The sequence below is a fragment of the Artibeus jamaicensis genome, unplaced genomic scaffold, assembly GCF_021234435.1.
Source record: "Artibeus jamaicensis isolate MK-2021 breed Jamaican fruit bat unplaced genomic scaffold, CSHL_Jam_final contig_233, whole genome shotgun sequence".
Lineage (NCBI taxonomy): Eukaryota > Metazoa > Chordata > Mammalia > Chiroptera > Phyllostomidae > Artibeus > Artibeus jamaicensis.
In genome coordinates this window covers 31,026,973-31,048,849 of record NW_026521486.1, presented here as the reverse complement: position 1 = coordinate 31,048,849, position 21,877 = coordinate 31,026,973, and the positions used below count along the sequence as shown (strand labels likewise).

The window sequence follows — 21,877 nt, the reverse complement described above, 5'->3', positions numbered from 1 at the left end:
CTATATTATAAGATGATGCTTCCAGAGGTTAACCTCAGTGGTGACAGTGATTTCCTCCTCATTCAATGAGCCCAAGATAGAATATCTGGTACATCAACCTTGAAAGCATCTGTTTCATCATATAAAATGAAAATTTAAGTAATTAATTACTTATTGATGCCTTTTCTTTTTAGAAGAGTCAAACCAAATATACCAAAACGTAGAGCATCCTCCATATCTTATTTAAACACATAAGGCTTAATTCAGTTGGCAACTTCACACTCAGTAAGTATAAACTCTTCTCCTAGTCAGTTACTTACCTGGTCGATTTGGCTTTTTAGCCTTTACGTAGTTAGCTGCAGAAATGGAACAGGATGAAGTGAAGGATCTGCTTTTGGTGAGGGCCATCATCACTGGGTTATTCCATGAATCAGAACTAAGAGTGCTATAAAGACAGAGTATAAAGAAAAATAAATACATTATTCATCAATCATTATAGCAGAACTTGCCAAAATCCGACTGTCATTTCCATAATAAACTTGCCAATCTGAGTCATGGTCCAGGTTCAGTGAGAGAATGACTTTGTCCAAATGAAAAAATAGGTTATCTAACTCCATCTCTGCTGTGGGAATACAGCCGTCACTCATCAAGCATGCTGGGTTAACAAAAGGGCAAAGATAACTTTCCTATGAATCCAATTAATAGGAATCAAACACCTCATTCTACTTATGGAATTATGTTCCTTTCAGATTTTCTAAAACCGTGGCAAATTAACTAGCTAAAGTAATGTAAGGGGAACTTAACATTAATTATACTCTTTACTATTTATCATTCTTAGTGTACCCCAATTCAAAAATTAAGTGCTAATTCAATCAAAGATAATATTATTTACAATATTTCCTTGTGAAGGAACAGGTCAATATCAGGCATTTAGCCTACAATTTCTTTTACTGGTGATGCCAATAAAAGGTATTGGTGATACCTGGAAAGAAAGTAATGAAGACACAAATCTGTTTGTAAACATGCTAATGGTGAATCTGCTGCTAATCACACTGATGCCATTTACTAGGCAAAAGGTAATGGACAGTGAGGTTTCACAGGGAATGCTTTCTGCAGGACATACTTGGCTTGTCTAGGTTATTACTGGAAATGAATGTGGAATTAATAGATCGATGGATGGTTGGAATAAGGAATGTTACATAGAAATGTAGTTAATGGGATATACATTTTGGAGGTGTTTCAAGCCAATATTTATCTGTACACATTGCTCAAAACTGTGCATACTAATTCTGAAATAGAATCCATTGTAATTTGAGAGAGATAATAATTTAGGAAGTTGTATTGACTATCTTGGACTACTCCAAGGCGAAAGTGCTTGTTCTGCATTTTATTAGCACCTGTGTAATTTCAACTATTAGTAAATTTAGTACTGGATAAAATCTATAATTTTCATGAGCATAATTGACCCTCTGCGAATCTTTGATTGGCACTGTAAGCAGGATGTACCTGGTCTGCCTGGGTGGCATAATTGACAGAATTATGGTGTTATAAATCGATGGAGACTGTCATGTAAGTTATATCATTAATGAGGATAATTTGGAGCTGTGCCAAAACCAAAATGGTTTTGACTATGCAAACAACACATGCACGCATTGCTTAGAATCCTTCATGTTAAATCAAGCCAGAATGTGTACTAATATAAAATAAAAAAATAAGGTATAACACTGATAGCTATTGGCCTCCTTCTCTTTTCTAATGGTGTATTTTGTTCTTATTTGAGAGAGAGGAAGAAAAATCAATGCAAGAAAGAAACACCAATCAGCTGACTCCTGTTTGCTACCCAACCAGGGATCCCGCCCTCAAATCCAGTATGTGCCCTGATTGGGAATAGAACCAGTGACCTCCCAGTTATGGGACAATGTTTCAACTAACTGAGCCACTCCAGCCAGGGTGCTACAGACCTCTTTAAAGGACAAATGCTGAGCATGTGCTCTGTCACTGCCTATACTGTTTGATTATAGTAAAGTTAGCAATGAGTAAGATCTATTATTTGTGTTGAGTCCAATTTAACACCCTGGCACTTGTTACCTCACTTCTTCTCTTTTCTTAATTTAACATTTTTCTTCAACTGGTGACAGATATTTTAAAACTTCATCTTTTCTCCTTACTTTTAATAGCAGTTTGCAGAATATATCATAAAAAGATATTTAAAATATAGAATGAATTCTAGCAATTACCAAATACAATTAAGGAAAGCATACAAAATATTTGTTTCATATTCTAATTAGAATTCTCATTCTGGGCACGCTAGGAATTTCGGAAATGCCTAGAATTTGAAACAAAGAAATCAAATAAAACTTTGAATTTGAGATTAAACTACACTATTTCCTTATAGTGCTATTACCTTTCAACTTCTTTTGGTGCACTGGTCAACTTATAAGATTTACTATGAAGAAATTTTATGTAATGTATATATGGCCTAGGAGTATTAATTTGTCAGTACATTATACAATTAATAGGTTATTACTTTTCCATGTAGACTTCTAAAAGACCTTAACATTAAATACATTTATTTTATTATATTTGAGGAATTGGTTTTTATTATCTCAAAAAGTTATATTATAAAAGGTATCTTTAAAATGCTAGAAGGTTGAGCAAAAAAAAAAACTCATGGACTTGGACAACAGTGTGGTGATTGCAGGGGTGGGTGGCAGTGGAAGAGGGTATAAGGGGGATAAATGGTAACAGAAAAAAATACAATAAAATGTAATGACAGAAAACCTCCCTAACTTGATGAGAGAAAAAACTCCTACAATTCCAGGAAGCACAGAGGGTCCCAATCAAGATGAATCCAAACAGGCCCACTCTAAGACACATGATAATAGAAATGGCAATATTTAAAGATAAAGAGAGAATATTAAAGGCAGGAAGGGAGGAATAGCTAGTAGCAAACCAGAGAGACCAGATAAAGTTAACAACAATTTACTCAACAGAAACACTACAAGCCAGAAGGGAATGGCAAAGAAATATTCCCAGTAATGAAAAGCAAAGGCCTGCAACCATGACTACCAGCAAGACTCTCATTTAAAATGGAAGGTGAAATAAAGAACTTCCCAGACAAAAAGGGCTAAAAGAACACACCTCCACCAAATCAGCACTGCAAGAGATGCTAAAGGGACTGCTTTAAGAAGAGGAAGAAGAAAGATGGGGAGGACACAAGAACAAATGGAAAAATGGCAATGAATAAGGACCTATCCATAATAACCTTAAATGGAAATGGATGAAATGCTCCAATCAAAAGACATAGGGGAGCTGAATGGATATGAAAATATGACCCACATACATGCTGTCTACCAGAGACCCACCTCAGAACTAAACATCTACACTGGCTAAAAGTGAAGGGAAAGAAGAAAATATTCCAACCCAAAGGACCTGAAATATAAATTCAGGGTAACAATAATTATATTAGACAAAATAGATTTCAAAACAAAGGCCATAAAAAAGACAAAGGAGAACAACATATAATACTTATGGGAACAATCCATCGAGAAGATATAATATTTGTAAACATATATGCACCCAACATAGGAACACCTATATATGTAAGGAAAATCTCAGAGAGCTTTAAGAAAGGTACTGACAGCAACATATTCATAGTAGGGGGGTTTAACACCCCACTGTCAATAATGTATACATTTTCCAAGCAAAGAATCAATGGGAATATTGTGGCATTGAACAACACTCTAGATCAAATGGACTTAATTGATATATACAGAAACTTATACCCCAAAAAAGCAAAATATACATTCTTTTCAAATGCACTTGGAAGATTTTCAAACACAGACCATATGGTAGGTCACAAAACAATACTCAACAAATTAAAGAAAACTGAAATCATATTGAGCATCTTCTCTAATCACAATAGACTGAAACTAGATGCCAACATCAGGGAAAAAGCTCAAAAACATTCAAATTCATGGAGGCTGAATAACATGCTATTAAATAATGAATAGGTTAATGATGAGATCACAGAAGAAATCAAATGATTTCTGGAAACAAATGAAAATGAACACACAACAGCCCAAAACCTCTTGGAAACACAAAAGGCAGCCCTGAGAGGGAATTTCATAGTGATACAGGCCTACCTAAAAAAGGCAGAAAAATTTCAAATACACAACCTAACCCTACATCTACAAGAACTGAAGGAACAACAACAAACAAAGCCCAGAGTAAGTAGAAGGAAGGAAATAATTAAGAGCAGAGCAGAATTAAATAACTAAATAGAGACTAAAAGAACAATTCAAAGGATCAAAAAATCCAGGAGATGATTTTTTGAAAAGAAAAATAAATTTGGCAAACCTTTAACCTGACTCATCAAGAAAAAAGAGAGGGCCCAAATAAACAAAAACAGACGTGAAAGAGGAGAAATTACAACCGACACCACAGAAATATCAAGGATCGTAAGAATTACTATGAACAACTATATGCCAAGAAATTTGAAAACCTGAGTACAAAGGACACATTTCTAGAAACATATAATATTCCAAAACTGAGTCAAGAAGAAGCAGAAAGCCTGAATAGACTGATAACAAACAGTGAAATTGAAGCAGTAATCAAAAAACTGGCACACAAAAGCCTTGGAGCAGATGGCTTCACAGGAGAATTTTACCAAACACTTGGCAAAGAGCTAACTCCTATGTTTCTCATAGTATTCCAAAAAATTCAAGAAGAGGAAAGACTCCCAAACTGTTTTTATTAGGCCTGTATCATCCTAATTCTAAAACCAGGTAAAGACACAACAAAGAAAGACAACTACAAGCAAATATTGCTGATGATCATAGACACTAAAATCCTCAACAAAATATTGGCAAACTGGATTCAGCAATCCATTAAAAAGATCATACAACATGATCAAGTGGGATTCATCTCAGGGATGCAAGGATGGTGTACTATTGACGAATCGATATAAATAATACACCACATAAACAAAAGGAAAAACTAAAATCATATGAGCATATCAATAGACTATGAAAAAGCATTTGATAAAGTATAGCACCCATTTATGATAAAAATGCTCAGCAAAGTGGGAAAGAAGGAGCAAACCTCAACAGCATAACAGCCATATATCAGAAACCTCTAGCCAACATCATACTCAATGGGCAAATGATAAAAGCTTTCTCCCTAAGATCAGGAATAAGAAAAGAATGTCTGCTTCTAACATTTTTGTTCAACACAGTGTTAGAAGTTCTAGCCAAAGTGATCAGACAAGAAAAAGAAAAAACAGGAAATTGAAAAGGAGGAAGTAAAATTCTCACTATTCACAGATGGCATGATAGTTTGCATAGAAAACCCTATAGGTTCCACAAAAAAACTGCTCGATGTAGTAAGTGAATTTGGCAAAATAGCAGGACACAAATTCAATATTCAGGAATTGAAGGCTTTTTTGTACATCAACAGTGAAAGATCACAGATAGAAATTGTGAAAAAATCCTATTTACTATAGAAACAAGAAAAATAAAGTACCTAAGAATAAACTTAACCAAGGAGGTAAAAGACTTATACTCAGGAAACTACAGAATGCCAAAGAAAGAAATTAAGAAAGACACAAACATATGGAAGCATAACCATGTTCATGGCTTAGAAGAATCAACATCATTAAAATGTCCACACTACTCAAAGCAATCTATGGATTCAATGCAATACCTATTAAAAACTAATGAAAAGTTTTCACAGACTTGGAACAAATATTTCAAAAATTTATATGGAACCAAAAATGACTTTAAATAGCCACAGCAATCTTGAGAAAGAATAAAGTAGGAGGGATCATATACCTAGTATCAAACTATACTACAAGACCACTGTAGTCCAAACAGTCTGGTACTGGCATAACAATAGGCACATATATCAATGGAACAGAACAGAAAGCCCAGAAATAAACCCAAGTTTCTATGGTCAATTAATATTTGACAAAGGAGGCAGAAGCATAAAATGAGTAAAAATACCATCTTCAAAAAATGCTGGGAGAACTGGACTGATACATGCAAAAAAAGAAAACTAATCACCAACTTATGCCATACACCAAAATAAACTAAAAAATGGATGAAAAACTTAAACATAACCCATGACACCACAAAAATCCTAAAGGAAACAGAGACAGTAAAATTTCAAATATGCCATGAAGTAATATTTTTGCTGATACATCCTCTAGGGCAAGGGAAATAAAGGAAACAAATAAACATATGGGACCACAACCAATTAAAAGGTTCTGCATGGCTAAAGAAAGTATCAGCAAAATGAAAAGTGAATCAACTATATGGGAAAGCATATTTGCCAACAATATCTCAGAGAAGAGTTTGATATCCAAAATAAGTGAAGAACTCATATGATTTAACACCAAGAAGACCAATAATTGAACGAAAAAGTGGACAAAGGACTTGAACAAACACTTCTTTTTTTTTTTAAAGATTTTATTTATTTATTTTTAGAGGGAGGGGGAAGGAGGTGAAAAAAGAGGGAGAAAAACATCAATGTGTTGCCTTACATGTACCTCACACTGGCAACCTGGCTTATAACCATGACATGTGCCCTGACTGGGCATTGAACTGGCAACCCTTTGGTTCATAGGCTGGCACTCAATCCACTAAGCCACACAAGCCAGGGCCGAACAGACACTTCTCCAAGGAGGACGCACAGAGGGCCCCATAGGCCTATGAAAGGATGCTCAACATCACTAGCCACCAGAGAGATGCAAATTCAGACCACAATGAGATACTATTTCACACCAGTCATAATGGCCATCATATACAAATCAACAAACAGCAAGTGATAAGGTTGTGGAGAAAAGGGAACCCTAGTGCATTGTTGGTGACTTTTCAGACTAGTGCAGCCTCTGTGGAACAGTATGGAAATTTCCTCAAAAAAATAAAAATGGAACTGCCTTTTGACCTGGCAATTCCACTGCTGGGATTATATCCTAAGAATACTGAAACACCAATTCAAAAGAACGTATGCACCCCAATGTTCATAGCAGCACAATTTACAATACCAAATGCTGGAAGCAGCCTAAGTGCTCATGAGTAAATGAGTGGATCAAAAAACCATGGTACATTTACACAATGGGATACTATGCAGCAGAAAGAAAGAGGGAACTGCTATCCTTTGCAACAGCATGGATAGAACTGAAAAGCATTATACTAAGTGGAATAATCCAGGTGGTGAAAGACAAATACCATATGATCTCAACTATAAGTGGAACCTAATGAACAAAATAAACAAACAAGCAAAAGAGAACCATAGACATGGGGACAAGGAATAGACTGACAGGGTCTAGAGGGGAAAGGGGTGGAAGATAAGGAAGGGAAGAGGAAGGGCCTAGTTAAAGAACAAGTATAAATGACCCACGGACATGGACAACAGGGTAGGTATTGACTGTGGGAGCAGGGCAGGGCAAGAGGGAGCAATAGGGAAAAATGGGGACAATTGTAATAAAACAACAATTAAGAAATAGGCAAAATGTTTTTCAATATAAAGGAATTGATTGTCAGCAAAAAATATACTAACTAAAGCTTATTTATTTTTATTTAGATATACTTGACATAAAATTATATTAGTTTCAGGTTTAGTACATAACCATTTGATATTTGAATTATGGTGAAATTATATTATTATTATGAAATATCTGAAATAATCATGACAATAAATCAGTTAACATCCATCACCATGTTATAGCTACAATGTTTTTCTCATGATGAGGACTCTTACAATCTACTCTTTTAGTAACTTTCAAATATGCAGTACAGTATTGTTAACTATAGTCACCATGCTGTGCATTGCATCCCCAGGATTTATGTATTTTATAACTGGAAGTTTGCAGTTTTTAACTCCTTTTACCTATTTTGCCCATCACATGCCCAGCAGCCACCAATCTGTTCTCTGTGGAAATAACATTTAAATGACGAAGTGTTTGACCGTATCTAGGGGCTGCTGGGATGACCTACTTTTTGATCCAATCTTCTGTCTTTAATATAATGTTAGGATAGCCCAGCTGGGGGAAATCTCCCAGTCTTTTGGAAACATCAGGTTGGATACCTTTGATTTAAGGATCTCAATATGGATCTCAGTCCAGGTAAAATCTGGCCTACCTTTCTTTTTTCTGGGTTCAACCATTTCCATTAAAAGTCACATAGGCAGGCATCGCCTCATGTCCCTGGCTCCCATTTATGTTTAAGACCACACACCACAATATAAGCCTAATTATCTGATGTTAATTACTGTGCTGCTCTGCATTTACACGATACGTACACTTTGTATTTTCAAAGCTGGCCTCCAACCAACTATAATTGTTTGAGCCTCCCTTCCACTGTGATTGATAATCCCTGCTTGGTAAGTAACTCCTCCAAGAGACGGGAAACCAAGGGGAGCAGTGCCTAACCTGGGTGAAGGTGCTTCATGCAGTTTGATGCTGGCGCTGCGATCCCTCCGCACCGGGGCAGGCTCCAAGGTGGGCAGACCTGTGGCTGAGGTGGTGGTTGTCCAAGTCGACGAAACTCGTCTCAACAAACCAGGGGGCAAACTCTTTCTCAGGCGCTAGGAAGAAGGGGTGTTCATTTTATTAGCAAGCATATTTTCTATCACCGCCTTCTATGTGATCAAATGGACAGAGGAAAAAATATGTATTACATGTATTACATATTTTGTATTATAAAATTTTGTATTACATATTCTATGTAATATAATGGAAGAAAATGGGTTTTTACTTGGAAGTAAATTTATTAAACTATATTGGTTGAATATCACATACTTAAAATGTGGGTACTCAGATATTCAATTAAAGACACTCTGGTCAACATAAATGAATATTGTAAAATAACATTTTGGGATACCCATTCCAATGATTATATAAATATGAGATTAGTAGAATGACAGGCAATTATCTTTGGGATAATTTATAATTATATTTGTTCAATAGAATTCATATACCTATACACACATTATACTAGTTACTGTGAACAGATTGTTTTTCTCAAAAGTCACTTGTCTGGGGCTTGAATTAATTTATGTCACCTTGAACAATAGTCTCTACACCAAAGTGTTTACTGATTTAATTTTAATTTCTTATAAATGGCAACACATAAGAGTAAAAGAGTGTAACCCAAGATACACCACCTCTCTTGTGGTTAATGTGACTTAGACATCAGGTATCTGGGCAATGTCATCAGTAAAAACTCCTCCTTATAGAAGACTTTGCTGGTTGACCTGCAACTTTCTCTGTTATTTCTTCTCCTTTCATATCCTAAGTGGGGTATGTAACAGCTTCATCAGCACCGAGGCGAGATTCTGAGCTCACCAGAATGAGCATCACCTAAAAATTAAAGGGAAGGTATTCTACTATCACTGCAGCAACAGTTACTATAGGTAGAATCTCAACCCATTTGTATTTGTGGCTAGCTATTCCTAGTACACCAATCAAGTAAGCATGGTTTACAAAGATGCTGTCTACTTATGTGAAGATGGTGAAAACTACTGAGAAGTTAAGTATAATCTTTGATACTAAATAGTTTTCAATGCCTCTCAACGATCTGAATTTCCATCTTAGAAGGTCATTCAATAGCAAGAGAAAAGATCAAGCACTGAAATACCAGGATTATTGTCTATAAATCTATCACTGACTTCATATCAGTTTTGAGAGCCAAAGGCATCAGTTAATCTTTCTCCATTTCCATTTCTTTATGGCCGTGTCTTGAAGAGCCATACCCTTCTCAGGGAAGTAGGTGTTGGAGGGAAAGTACATAATCACTACATTGACAATGTTGTGTGAAGAAACATTCCTGATGAAGAGGCACAATAGCAAGAGCTCCGATGTTACTGATTGATCACCACCTCAAGAGGATGGCTGCTTTTTCCCCAGATAGATTACTGTGCAGAACGTATCAGGGACCACTTAAATTTGAATTATTTTTATTTAGTTTTTAATGTGACTTCTTTTCAACTAATGTAAGGTCTAAACAGGGTGCAGGATATCCCCTATTGCTTACTTCGGTAAAATTCTTACATCTTACATGTGAAAAAATTATACAAAACACAAAGACCATTTTTTACTTTAAAGAATTCAAATTCAACTAAAGCTGTTCTGAGTTCAGATCTTGTCAGGTTTGGGAAAGGCATTAGGATACTGTGAAGCATACACACTGAGAAGGCAAACAGCGAGGAAACCTCATGTTCAGAAGACAATGATATTAAACAGAATCTACACTAGAGTGAGAACAGGGACTTTTCTCTTCTCTTCTTCTTGTTTTTTTTCTTCCTCGCTGCCGTAACCTTATTCCATTATGACAGAATCTGGCATATAGAAGTGAAAAACTTCTTGAAAGTTTGAATTAAAAAGGTGACGTGAAATTGTAATATTCTGATTTGTAGAAAGCTATGAAGTATAAGGACAGAAGTCTTTATGTGTAAAATCTTATTGCTTTCTCCACCATGATTTCACCGAGTCACTGATATAAATCAGCAAATGTGTTTGAAGTGACGAGAAAGAGACCTGGAAGGGCAAAGAAACAGTTTAAGCTTTCCACTAGTGTGTCCATACTTACCTTGGGAATAGTCAGCTTGTCCTTTTCGGGGCTTTCTTCAGAATCAGAACAGGTATAGTTTTCGCTGAAGGAAATGGCAGGATTCATTCTGGGCTTGTGAATGGCATGGAAGGTGAGCTGGGTGCCAAGCAGGTTGCTCACCGCCCGCAAGGAGGTGCACACAGTGGGGGGCAGGGAAGGGTCCGCCAGGAGGTCGGTGATGAGGCCGTGAGCCTCGCCCATCACGGCAATGTCCACAGTGATACTGGTTCCTGAAGACTGAGACACCAAACAGAGGGACAGTCAGGTGGGGGAGGCCTGCGTCTGAAGGCACGGGTGAAGAATTGGGCTTTTCCTGCAAAATGGATTGAGGTGACTCTTTGGATTGAGGTAGAGTAACATTCAAATCATGTTTCTGTTTCAAATTTTGCCATGGCTTCTGCCATATTTGTGTTCATGGCACATGTTTTTAATGCTAGAATTTGGGGAGAGGTAAGAATTTATTTAAAGATACTAAAAAGATAAACATCTGTTTTTATTTTTTTAAATAATTATTTTTAGAGAGAGGGGAAAGGAGGGATAAAGGGAAGAAAAGAGCCATCAGTGTGTGGTTGCTTCTCCTGTGACCCCTACTGGGGACCTGGCCCGCAACCCAGGTATGTGCCCCGACTGGGAATTGAACCCGTGACCCTTTGGTTTACGGGCCATCACTCAGTCTACTGAGCCACACTAGCCAGGGCAAAAAGATAAATATTAGTTTTTAAAAGATAAGATGTTTCAGAGAATTTGAAAAACATATTTCAAATCAATGTAAAAAGAGCTCAACATTTAAATGGAAATGTAAAAATTATCAAAAATGTTCATTTTGAAAATACTATTATACAATTTTAATTTTAGTAATATTTTACCCTAGTTTGTGGTAATTATTCAACTACTATTAGAGATATGCTCTAAAAGCAACTCAATTTGTGTCCAAATTCACAAATGGTCCCTCTCTTTGTGGTTGGTAAGAACAGAAATTTTACTTCTGGAACTCTACAACACATCTGTCACATTCTTCCTCACTGCTCAATATTTGCTGTAATGAAACACCCCGGCCCCCGCCCCACCAAACAGAGGACAGGGCATTCCCCACCCTTCTGGTCAAGCCAGAGTTCAGGCAGAAGAGTGTGAGAGCGAAGAGCATGGGCAGAGTCTAGGCAAAGAGAGAAGATGAAGGGAAAGACAGCGTGCAGAGCATCCTCGATGTCCCAATGCTGTCACAGTATGCAGCACAATGAATCTACATAACTTTAAGCTGCGTAATGCAGTTAGTGATCGGGGTGCGGGTTCTGCAGCTAGGCTACTTACATCCCTATTCTCACTTCAGCAATGTCTAACTGCATGAGCTTTGGCAAGTTACTAAGCTCCCTGCGCGCCGTGATTTCTCCCTCTGTACAATGGATGTAGGAATAGTATCAACCTCAGAAAATAGTGATAAGAATTAAAAGGGATAACGTACGTAAACCATTTATAATGTATCGGCAATTTTAAGTGCTTGATAATGATAAGGATATAAATAATTATAACAATAATTCTGGAGTTTTTCAATAAGAGCTTAATAGTTTGGCTATTCATTTGAAAAAAAACACTTAATCATTCTTTCACAACAAAGTTAAAAAATAAACTAGAAAGATTAAAAATTTGATTGTGTAAAATTATAAGATCCATAAAAGAAAGTATATGAGACTAATTTGTAATCTTGGAATATGAAAAATACTATGATTTCATAAACTATCAAGGAAACATGTGACATATCTAAATAAATGCATACACTTCTGCATGGGAAAGTCTACCGTAAGCAAAGGTAAAGACCCATCTGTGTGAAAATTCTGCCACACAGAAAAGACAAAACATACCCAAACGAAGAGCTTTTAAAAAATCAATGAAAGACCACCTTGGGTAAATGGAAGAGATAATTAAAACAACATGTAAATAATCAAATACGTAGGAAGCTACTTGCCTCCCTAATACTTACAATGCAAATTAAGCAAAAGTTGTTTATGTTTTATCAAAATGGTATGATAATAAAAAAATGATAGCACTGAGTATTAGTAATAGTTTGGGGAATAGGAATTAAATAAAAAATAATTCAACATATTTGAAGAATAGAATAGAACAACATTCTATTTGTTGGTTACATGTATATGTCCCACACACCAGTAAAATAATGCAGCCATCTAGACTAAAGAAAAATTACAAGTATGTAAAAATATAAGGACAAAGACATGATGGGTATAACAGTGTTTTTATAACAATAACCAAAGGATGTAGCCATAAATGCATTTCAAGAGAGAAACTGTAAAAAAGAAAGTTGCATTATAACTATATTATAAAATAGTATGTACTTGTTTAAAAGATGTCAGTAGATCTATAAATAATTACTTGGAAACATGTATCATTCAGTAGGGGGAAAGCGTGCCTTAAAGAGTGAATATGTATTACTATCTATAATCAAAAAATAATTATGAAAACACTCATGAAAATATCCAATCTTATAATAACTATAAGTAATAAATATTTTTTCTGTAAGGGTATCATATAGAATGATTATGTCTTATACCACTAATAAAATATTTAAATTTTTAAATTACAGTTTATAATCAATGTCAGTTTATATTAGTTCAGGTATACAGCATAGTAGACAACCATATACTTTAAAAAGTGTTCCCCCTGATAGTTCCAGTACCCAAATGGCACCATACATTGTTATTATATATTACAATACTATTGACTATATTTCCTATGCTGTACTTTGCATTCCCATGACTATTTTGAATCTACAGACCTGTACTTCTCAACCTTTTCACCTTTTTCACCCTGTTCCCCAATGACCCTCCCATCTGGCAACCATCATTTTGTTGTCTGTATATGAGTCTGTTTCCATTGTTTTTTTAAATTTATATTATTCTTTAGATTCCACATGTAAGTGAAATCACATGGTATTTGTCTTTCTCTGACTGACTTATTTCACTGAGCATAATATCCTCTAGGTTCATCCATGCTGTTGCAAATGGTAAGATTTTGTTCTTTATAATGGCCAAGTAATATTCCAATGTATTTATGTACCACTGCTTTTTGAATCTACTCCTCTATTGATGGGCACTTGTGTTACTTCCACAGCTTGGCTATTGTAAAAAAGTAAGTTACAGAGCAATGAACATAGGGGCATATATTCTTTCAAATTTGTGTTTTGGATTCTTTCGAATATATACCCAAAGGTGGAATCACTGGGTCATAAGGCAGTTCCATTTTAATTTTTTGAGGACCCTTGACACTGTTTTCCACAGTGGCTGCACCAGTCTGCATTCCCACCAACAGTGTATGAGGCTTCCCTTTTCTCCACATCCTCACCAACACTTGTTTGTTGATTTATTGATGATAGCCATTCTGACAGGTGTGAGGTGGTTTCTCATTGTGGTTTTACTTTGCATTTCTCTGATGATTACTGATGTTGAGTATCTTTTCCTATGTCTTAAACTGTGTTCTTAATAGTAAAAAATAACTTGGCAGAATCAGAATCAGATAGCTGGGAACGTGGAAATGCTGGGATGCAGATACAAATACTTGATCCTACAGCTTAAGTGCTGTCCTAGTGTACCAAAATAAGTACTAACCTTTTTCATTTTATGTCCCTAAATATATCTGTATTTATGCTTTATTTAATCATTGGGCTATGTTTTTCTCTATATGTAGTCCTAAATATATATTAGAAAACAGTATCAAAATGTAGTATAATGGTAACAGTTTTAGGATATATAATTAAGTATATTTCACTTACGTACCTATATTGTTAAGTTCAAAAATGTCCATGAGAAACACAGCCACACTAGGTTAACATTCTCTTGTAGAAATATGTATTTTCAAGTGCATCTCTAATTATTATGTTTCTGAAAAACTCAGTGTGATCTTCTGAGAGAGTTATATTTATTGCTACCCATGCTGTTCTAAAAAAGCTAAACTAACAATGACTGCACACTTTCCCTAAAAAAAAATAAATAAAATTTAAGTCAAGCTGTGTTTCCAGGGCATACATTTTCAGATTCCCTGACAAGGAAATATACAGTTTATGCTCTAATAATTAATAATTAGAGACTTCATCCCAAAATGTTCTTAGTATTTAAAGCTTACAAATCTGAAAAAATGTAGAGCATCTTCACTGACAAGAAATTATATTTTAAATAAATTATTGGTGAGAGAACAAGTCTTTCTATATCCTTTAATTTTATGTCTTTTTAAATAATACATTCTCTTTTTGAGGTAGTGGATATATTTCTTACATACTTAAAAATTTGAACTTTGAAATAAAAACAGATCCCCATCCTCACAAGTCAATGTCAGTATTAACATAGAAATTTAGAAAATAAACACATTACATATTTCAATAGTAGTTATGCTATGAATTTTGCAAAAGGAAAGGTCTTGAAGTAAAAATAAAATCATTAATCAAGTCAATAAGAAGCATTTACCATATTGGACTTGGCTAGAAAACCAAAGCGAACACTTCTATCGTTGACAAATTCTCCCTACTATGATTAAATCAACTCTTTGCTTTACTGGTGTTTTGATGCAAGAATAGAATTGTATAACAGTCAAAAGTTGTATCACACACAAGAAGTTATTATCACTTTTTGGCTCAAATAACTAGAAGCTTCAATGAAGCATGAAATCTAAAACCAACTATCAGATTCAGTTGCTACACAGCTGCCAAGATTAACCACAGAGAAAATGCTGGAAGACTGAAAGACAGACTGGCTGCAATTTCAATAAACAGCAGGTAAGTAACAAAGATGCAGGCACGTTTAGAGAGTCACCATTAAGGAATTTTAGGAGAGAGGGGCTTTGGTTGATGGCAGAGTTTTTTCACATATGATGCAAAATACGAAGCCATGGAGTGTCTCTCACAGAATGCAGTGCACACCCATTCAACTTCCATTGATATCACTAAATTCTTAAGTCTACCAAATAATACTCGGAAATACTTCATTTAACTTGTGAAATCTTAGATAGCGGTGTGAATTTTACTCAAGGTAAAGTTTATTTGAAGGTTACTTTAAAGGAAAGTCTTAGGTTAACAGCCTGAAATCATCTTTGAGTGCAGTAATGAACTATCCTAAGCATATAACTACAGTTGAGTCTTTTTATGGAGCAGATGATCAAACAAATCTTTTCCTTTAAAAAAAATAAATAAAGTAACCACACATATAAAACATTTGACTTTGCAGGCTCTTTTTATAATAGAAATATTTATATTTAACATTTAAGAAAATGCAAGTGTAATTCCCCCGGCACTGTTTAAATGACAACCAAATTTGGATCGCCACCTTTAAATAGACAATCTGGAATTTAAGTCTGATAAACAGTGGAGGAAAGTGCAGTTTTATATGTTAAAGCAAAAAGAACTGATTTTCTTGGCCTTAACATCGATTTCTGTTATATTAAGTAGGGGAGAAACAATGATAAAGATTCACATAGAAAATGATTGCACATTTGAAAGACTTTCAATTCAGAATGCTTTCAAGTGTCAAGTCATTTCCACTGTAAAAAAAAAAATCTGACACCGGCAGCCATACCCAGCGGCATGACCACCGCTCTGCACAGCCAGCATACCTCAGAGAGGGCCCCTTGGCTCTTCATCTGGAGATGTATGAAAGCCTGAATATTAAGTTCAAATATATCTTTAGGGGTCCAGTAAATGTCATTTTATTATAATTCATTGCTTTAAAAATTTCTTATATTAATAGACCAACTACTGGTCCTAACTGGTATAAGAATTAGCACATGGGATGAGAAAAGATACAAGTGCACATTTTCATCATGCATATAATTTCAAAGGCTGTATATGTGAGAAGTGGGAGATCAAAGCTATAAAGAACTAAGTTATAAGAGTGAAATTTTTATTCATCCACTAATATCATATTTTTATGAGGTAGTACATGGGGCCTTTAAGAGCACAGCATTTGGAGTCAGACTACCTGTGCTTGTATTTCAAATGTGAAATTTGGCACTTTGGGAAAGTCATCTATCTTCTTTTTTTAAAAGATTTATTTGTTTGTTTGTTTGTTTGTTTGTTTATAGAGAGGGGAAGGGAAGAAGAAAGAGAGGAAGAGAAGAATCAACCGCAGTTGCTTCTCACCTGCCCCCAACTGGGGACCTGGCCTGCAACCCAGACATGTGCCCTGACTGGGAATTGAACCAGTGACCCTTTGGTTCCCAGGCCTGCACTCAGTCCATGGAGCCACACCAGCCAGGGCAAAGTCATCTATCTTCTTAGCTCTTGTTTCTCATCTTTAAAAAGAGGTAAAAATGACACCTGCTCTGTAGTATTATTCATGATTAAATGAGACCGGGCACATTAAGACCTTAGGAGAGTGCTTGGCCCACAAAATGTTTGACAAATAATTACAGATCACTGCTACCATTATCATCCATCATCATCATCATCATCATCATTGCATTGAATTAACTGTGTGTACAAAGAGATGAATATTGTGCATGTTTGTCTATCTCCTACTTAACACTGGCCAGTAGTTTCATCATGAATGAAGGCAGCAAAAAGATATGATTTCTCTACCAACAGCAACAACAAAAATATACACTGAAACACTTTCACTTCTTATTCTAGGTAAACAAAGTCATTAAGATTGTATTCCCTAACTCCCATATAGTCATATTATGTCTGAGATTAAATTTAGGCTCTTAGAAAGTAACTGTACAAAAGTCCTGGTTTCATTTAATATGGTTGATTGCACTGGTATGATTTATAACACAGTATGTGAAAGGAATTCTCCAAGCAGGCATCGTGGCTCCATTGTTGAAAGGGTTTTTTTTTCACTCTTTGTTACTATTTAGTCATCCTGGGAGGCACCCTGGGAGGCAAACAGCATGGGAAGAACATTCTCAGGGTGAAAAGGGAGTTGGGGATAAGAGGGGAATAAACAGTGGGTGGGATGACACATGAAAGGGAAGAGTCACTGGGACTTTTCTTACCCAACTTTGGTCCTCAGTGCTGGGAAAAGATGCCTGATGGCTTTGTGTGAGCTGTCTCCTCCTACATGCTTGCCACCGCCCCACACCCTCTAAATCTCCCTCTGGGAGGCTATCTGTCCGTGATATCAGGAAGAGTAGTATCTTGGTCTTTTATGTACTCATTTCATTTAGAAGATGAGCTGCATTCGGTACAGGATCTTTGTAGTATTACTGGTCCTGACCTCAGAGCCAGCAAAATTGCCTATGTGTTTATACTTTCATAGCACCCGTTTATAACTTTAGACTTGAAGTTGGTTGGGAAATTTTTAAAAAATGAAATCATGTGAAAATTTTGCAGTAACTCATTGTAGGCTGAACCTTGGCTACGTGCCACCCTAAGGAAGCAGATGTTTGCTTATTTTAATTTTCTGGCAGGGAATATGAGTTTACATTTGGATTTTCCCCTTAAGATAATATGTATGTACAGTAGGAGAAAAACATATAGGGCCCTTCATCAGACCGCTCTCCAGCAACACCTCTGTTGGCTGGCCCCACTGAGATGTGAGATGCAACAGACTCCAGCAGTTACCAGAACTCCTTCCTTTCTTCTCTTTTGATGTTCAAAGAGCGCTCCATATCACCAGATGGGATGTTGTGCCCAGCCTGTGTCCTCACACATTTCCCTATATAACCTATCTGCCAATAAGCCCAAAACTGTTAAAACTGTCCCTCTGCTTGTGTTCTAAGTACCTTCCAGACTCTAGCAAAGTCACCTAGTAGCCTCAAAAATAATTATCTCAGAATACTGTCTTATTATTTAAGAAATAAAATAGACTTATTAAATTGCAAACTTTAGTAAACACCCATACCTCTAAGAAGATAGGTACTTTGACTTCTAGGCTGGTTCTCTCTTTCTTCAATTAGAAAGGGTGAGGTGGCTGGCAAAGACAGGAGGAAGCCGATGATGAACTGCACCTGGCACTGCTTGCACAGGTGAGGTGGGGAGGCTCGGTTTAGTATCGATTGCTATGCACATAAAATGCATTGCCATTTCTATTTGTAGAAGAAACTGGATTTTCTGATTGAGCACAAGTTTGTAAACATTATAGGAAAAATTAAATATGTATGAAATAAGTATGGACTCATGAGTTAATGAATTTTGATGGTCTTTTATCTGTTAAATTTTAAAAATTGCTATCGAACTTGAGGTTCGTATTTGCTTAGCCTCAAAACCACCTCAGTGAACGACAGATGGCAGTATTCAGCCTTTGGAAGGAACTCGAACTGTCTGAACATTTTTTGAATGAGTGCTGCTCTCTCATTAAGAGGCAGAGGTTAGTTTCTTGTTTCACATAAAAAAAAACACAAAGAAAAAAATAACTTACATGAGTCTACTGGTAGAAAGTAATAAAAATTTAAGGTGTCAATAAAAATAAAAAACACAGACAAAAAACTGTGTTATACCTCCCAGGACCACGGTTAAAGTGAAACCAGGATCCCATCAGCAATGATCCCCCTGAATAAACATTTCAGTTCTGTCCCCTTTCCCCATTTCTATAAGGTACACACGGTGGACATTGTCCATTTTCATGCACAATTTGACTTAAATTATTTTCCACGTGTAATGATCTGCCATGACTAAAATATTCATAAAAATTATTAGAATGTGCATTCTCACAGAATGATTTTGTGAGCCTTCATTAGCATTTGTTTCATTCCCCCTTGTGTTATTTATCACCAGATGCTCGGGGCATGTACCTGTGCTACTGATTTGCTTCAACTACTGCTGATCTGGGAGATCTTGTCTGTACTGCTACTGGAGCAGGCAAAGTGGTCTCTGTGTGAACTCCTGTTGGGGCAGTCCTGTACTTCATATGCTGGAAGCATCAACAATAAAAACAAATGACAAATCCAGGGAGCTGTAACTTCCGAGAAACCTTGCGTCTCTGACATATTCTTAGGTGTATTCGCAGAATCTCTTTGTCCTAGCACTTGTGGCAGTTTTCAATTCAGCTTTTGGTGTGTGATCATTTGATGAAGGTTTGTCTTCCTCTCTGCAGCTGACAGAGTGAGGAGGACAAAGGCAAGGTTAATTTTCATTCACCAGTTTAACCCTGGAGCCTCATTTAGTATCTGGCACGTTTTCAGGCACTCAGTGACACTAGGAATGAGTGGAGTCACAAGCATTATACCTCCAATCTCCATCGATAAGTAAGTTTCCTCTTTCCAGTTCTTCACCTTAAACAAATTAAAAGGCAAATTACAGTGGCCAATATAGTTCTTTAAAACAAATAACTGAATTTTCTGGGAGCCGCCCTAAATCATTTAACCTTCCAGCACAATTTCATGGACTAATCTTAAATTTAAATAAGAATATTGAGAATTGTTATTGTAATACTGAAGTCATAAATAAATATTATATTTAAGATGCTGATTCTAGAATAAGTGCTATTCAGAAAACAGTGAAACTGACATGGAGAAGTAATAAAACTAGAAAAAGCAACATTACATATTTTTCTATAATTTGGCACATATATGAAAAGTGTAAGCAGATAATTAGTGCATACAAATAAGAATTTTGGGGGGAAAAGAGAAAATTTTAAAAGACTGGAAGGAGAGAAGAAATGGCCTTCAAGGACAAAGTTTAAGGAAATACAGAGTGCTTCAGGTTGAAAAGGGTAAGTCTTTGAATAGCATGGTGACTGTAGTTAATAACACTGTCTTGTATATTTGGAAGGTTCTACAAGAATAGATCTTAAAAGTTTTAATCATAAGAAAAGGGTGTAAATGTGTATGGTTGATGGATATCAACTGGATGCATTGTGATGATCATTCACCATATACACAAATACTGGATGTTGTGCACTCAAAACTACAATATTATGTCAATTACATCTAAATAACACAAAAAAAAGAAAATGGTGTGTCTGAAAAGATTGAGGGGATGGATCATGAGAGGATCAGGAGCCAAATTCAAGAGGTTTAATGAACTACTCAGGGCAATGAGCAACCTCTGTGGGGTGGTGACATTATCAATGAATACATGTGCAGGAAGGAGCCAGGCAAACTTTCAGGCTTGTGGCTTGGGCAGATGAGTAGCTGAGAATATTTTCCTAAGTTAGGGATCACAGAATAAGAAATAAGATTTGGTGTGGATGCTGATAATTCATTTTTCAGTAAATATATGATGTTCACAAGATGATTCAAGATACATATCAGGAGACACATCGGGACTGGGATATACCCAAAGGCATATCCATGGAACAGATAGAGCCATTTCCATGACACACTGCTGTAGAAATATATGCATAGAAAAGAGGGTGGACTGAGGGCAGAGCCATAATCAATACTAACATTTAAAAGGCAGGGGAAAGAGAAACTTGTGAAGGAAAATGAAAAGGGACAACTGAAAGCTATGAGTGTAGGGTTAAATGGGCCAAGGAAATGCTTGTGTCAAGATCGGATGAGTGGTCAGCAGTGACCAATGGATTTGAGAGGTTAATAAATTATGATGGTATCTACTAGTTTCGTATCTGGAAGGTCACTGGTAACATGGGAGAGTGCAGTTCCAGAGAAGTACTGAGGACACACTGCAATAAATCGAGTGGTGAAAGGAAGATGTGAACATGGAGACACTGTAGGCAACTATCTGGTGAAAACTACCCGTAAAATGAAAGACAGAGATATGTGATTATCTAGAGAGAAAACAGACTCAAAAGAGCTGGTGAGCCAGTGAGCAAGCATCAATGGTAAAGGGGCATCCCACCCATGTGAGGCATCTAAAATGCAACCAAGACAATGGGATGATGAAAAGACCAAGATCCAAGATAAGAAAGCAAAGATGGGGGGGACTAACATTTTACAATGGGGATACCGTTCCCATAGTAACAGAGAGAAGGAACAATAAAAAGTTGCAAATGAGAACTTGGAGTTCTAATACTTTGACTTTTATTTAATCTGTAAATTAGTCATGAGTCCCAGTTAAAAGAGTGATGTAGACAATGTCGAGGCTAGAGATACAAAGGAGAATGACTGTGCATGAAATTATACATGAAAAGGCAAAGAAGTGAAAACCGGAAAGGGTCTGCCAGATAAAGAAAGAAAACTGGACTGGGGATCCTGGTGAAGTGGAGGAAGAGGTGCAGAGAAGGTGAGGGACAGAGCAGCAAAGCTTGAAGAAGCCTGAAGTCGGAGCGTATGTGGGGGGAGGTGTCTGCATGAGAAAGAAAGATGTAGGAGTCCATTAGTAGACTGGTGTTTCAGGCATGGAAGATTCTGCTTTTTATTAGCAGAAAATAAGGCTAAAAAGGAAATATGAGGCT

At 36.3% G+C, this 21,877-nt stretch overlaps 1 protein-coding gene across 2 annotated transcripts in view; it reads right to left on the bottom strand.

The window, feature by feature from the left end:
* The window catches only part of PDE3A (phosphodiesterase 3A), a 272,742-nt gene that overhangs the window by 42,210 nt on the left and 208,655 nt on the right, over positions 1–21,877 (bottom strand). For both annotated transcript variants that reach the window (XM_037136661.2, XM_037136662.2), the window contains exons 3-5: positions 10,569–10,826; positions 8,411–8,565; positions 300–424 (exon numbers count right to left, since the gene is read on the bottom strand). In XM_037136661.2, the coding sequence (XP_036992556.2) occupies positions 300–424; positions 8,411–8,565; positions 10,569–10,826 (538 nt within the window). The remainder of the gene's footprint in view (positions 1–299; positions 425–8,410; positions 8,566–10,568; positions 10,827–21,877) is intronic.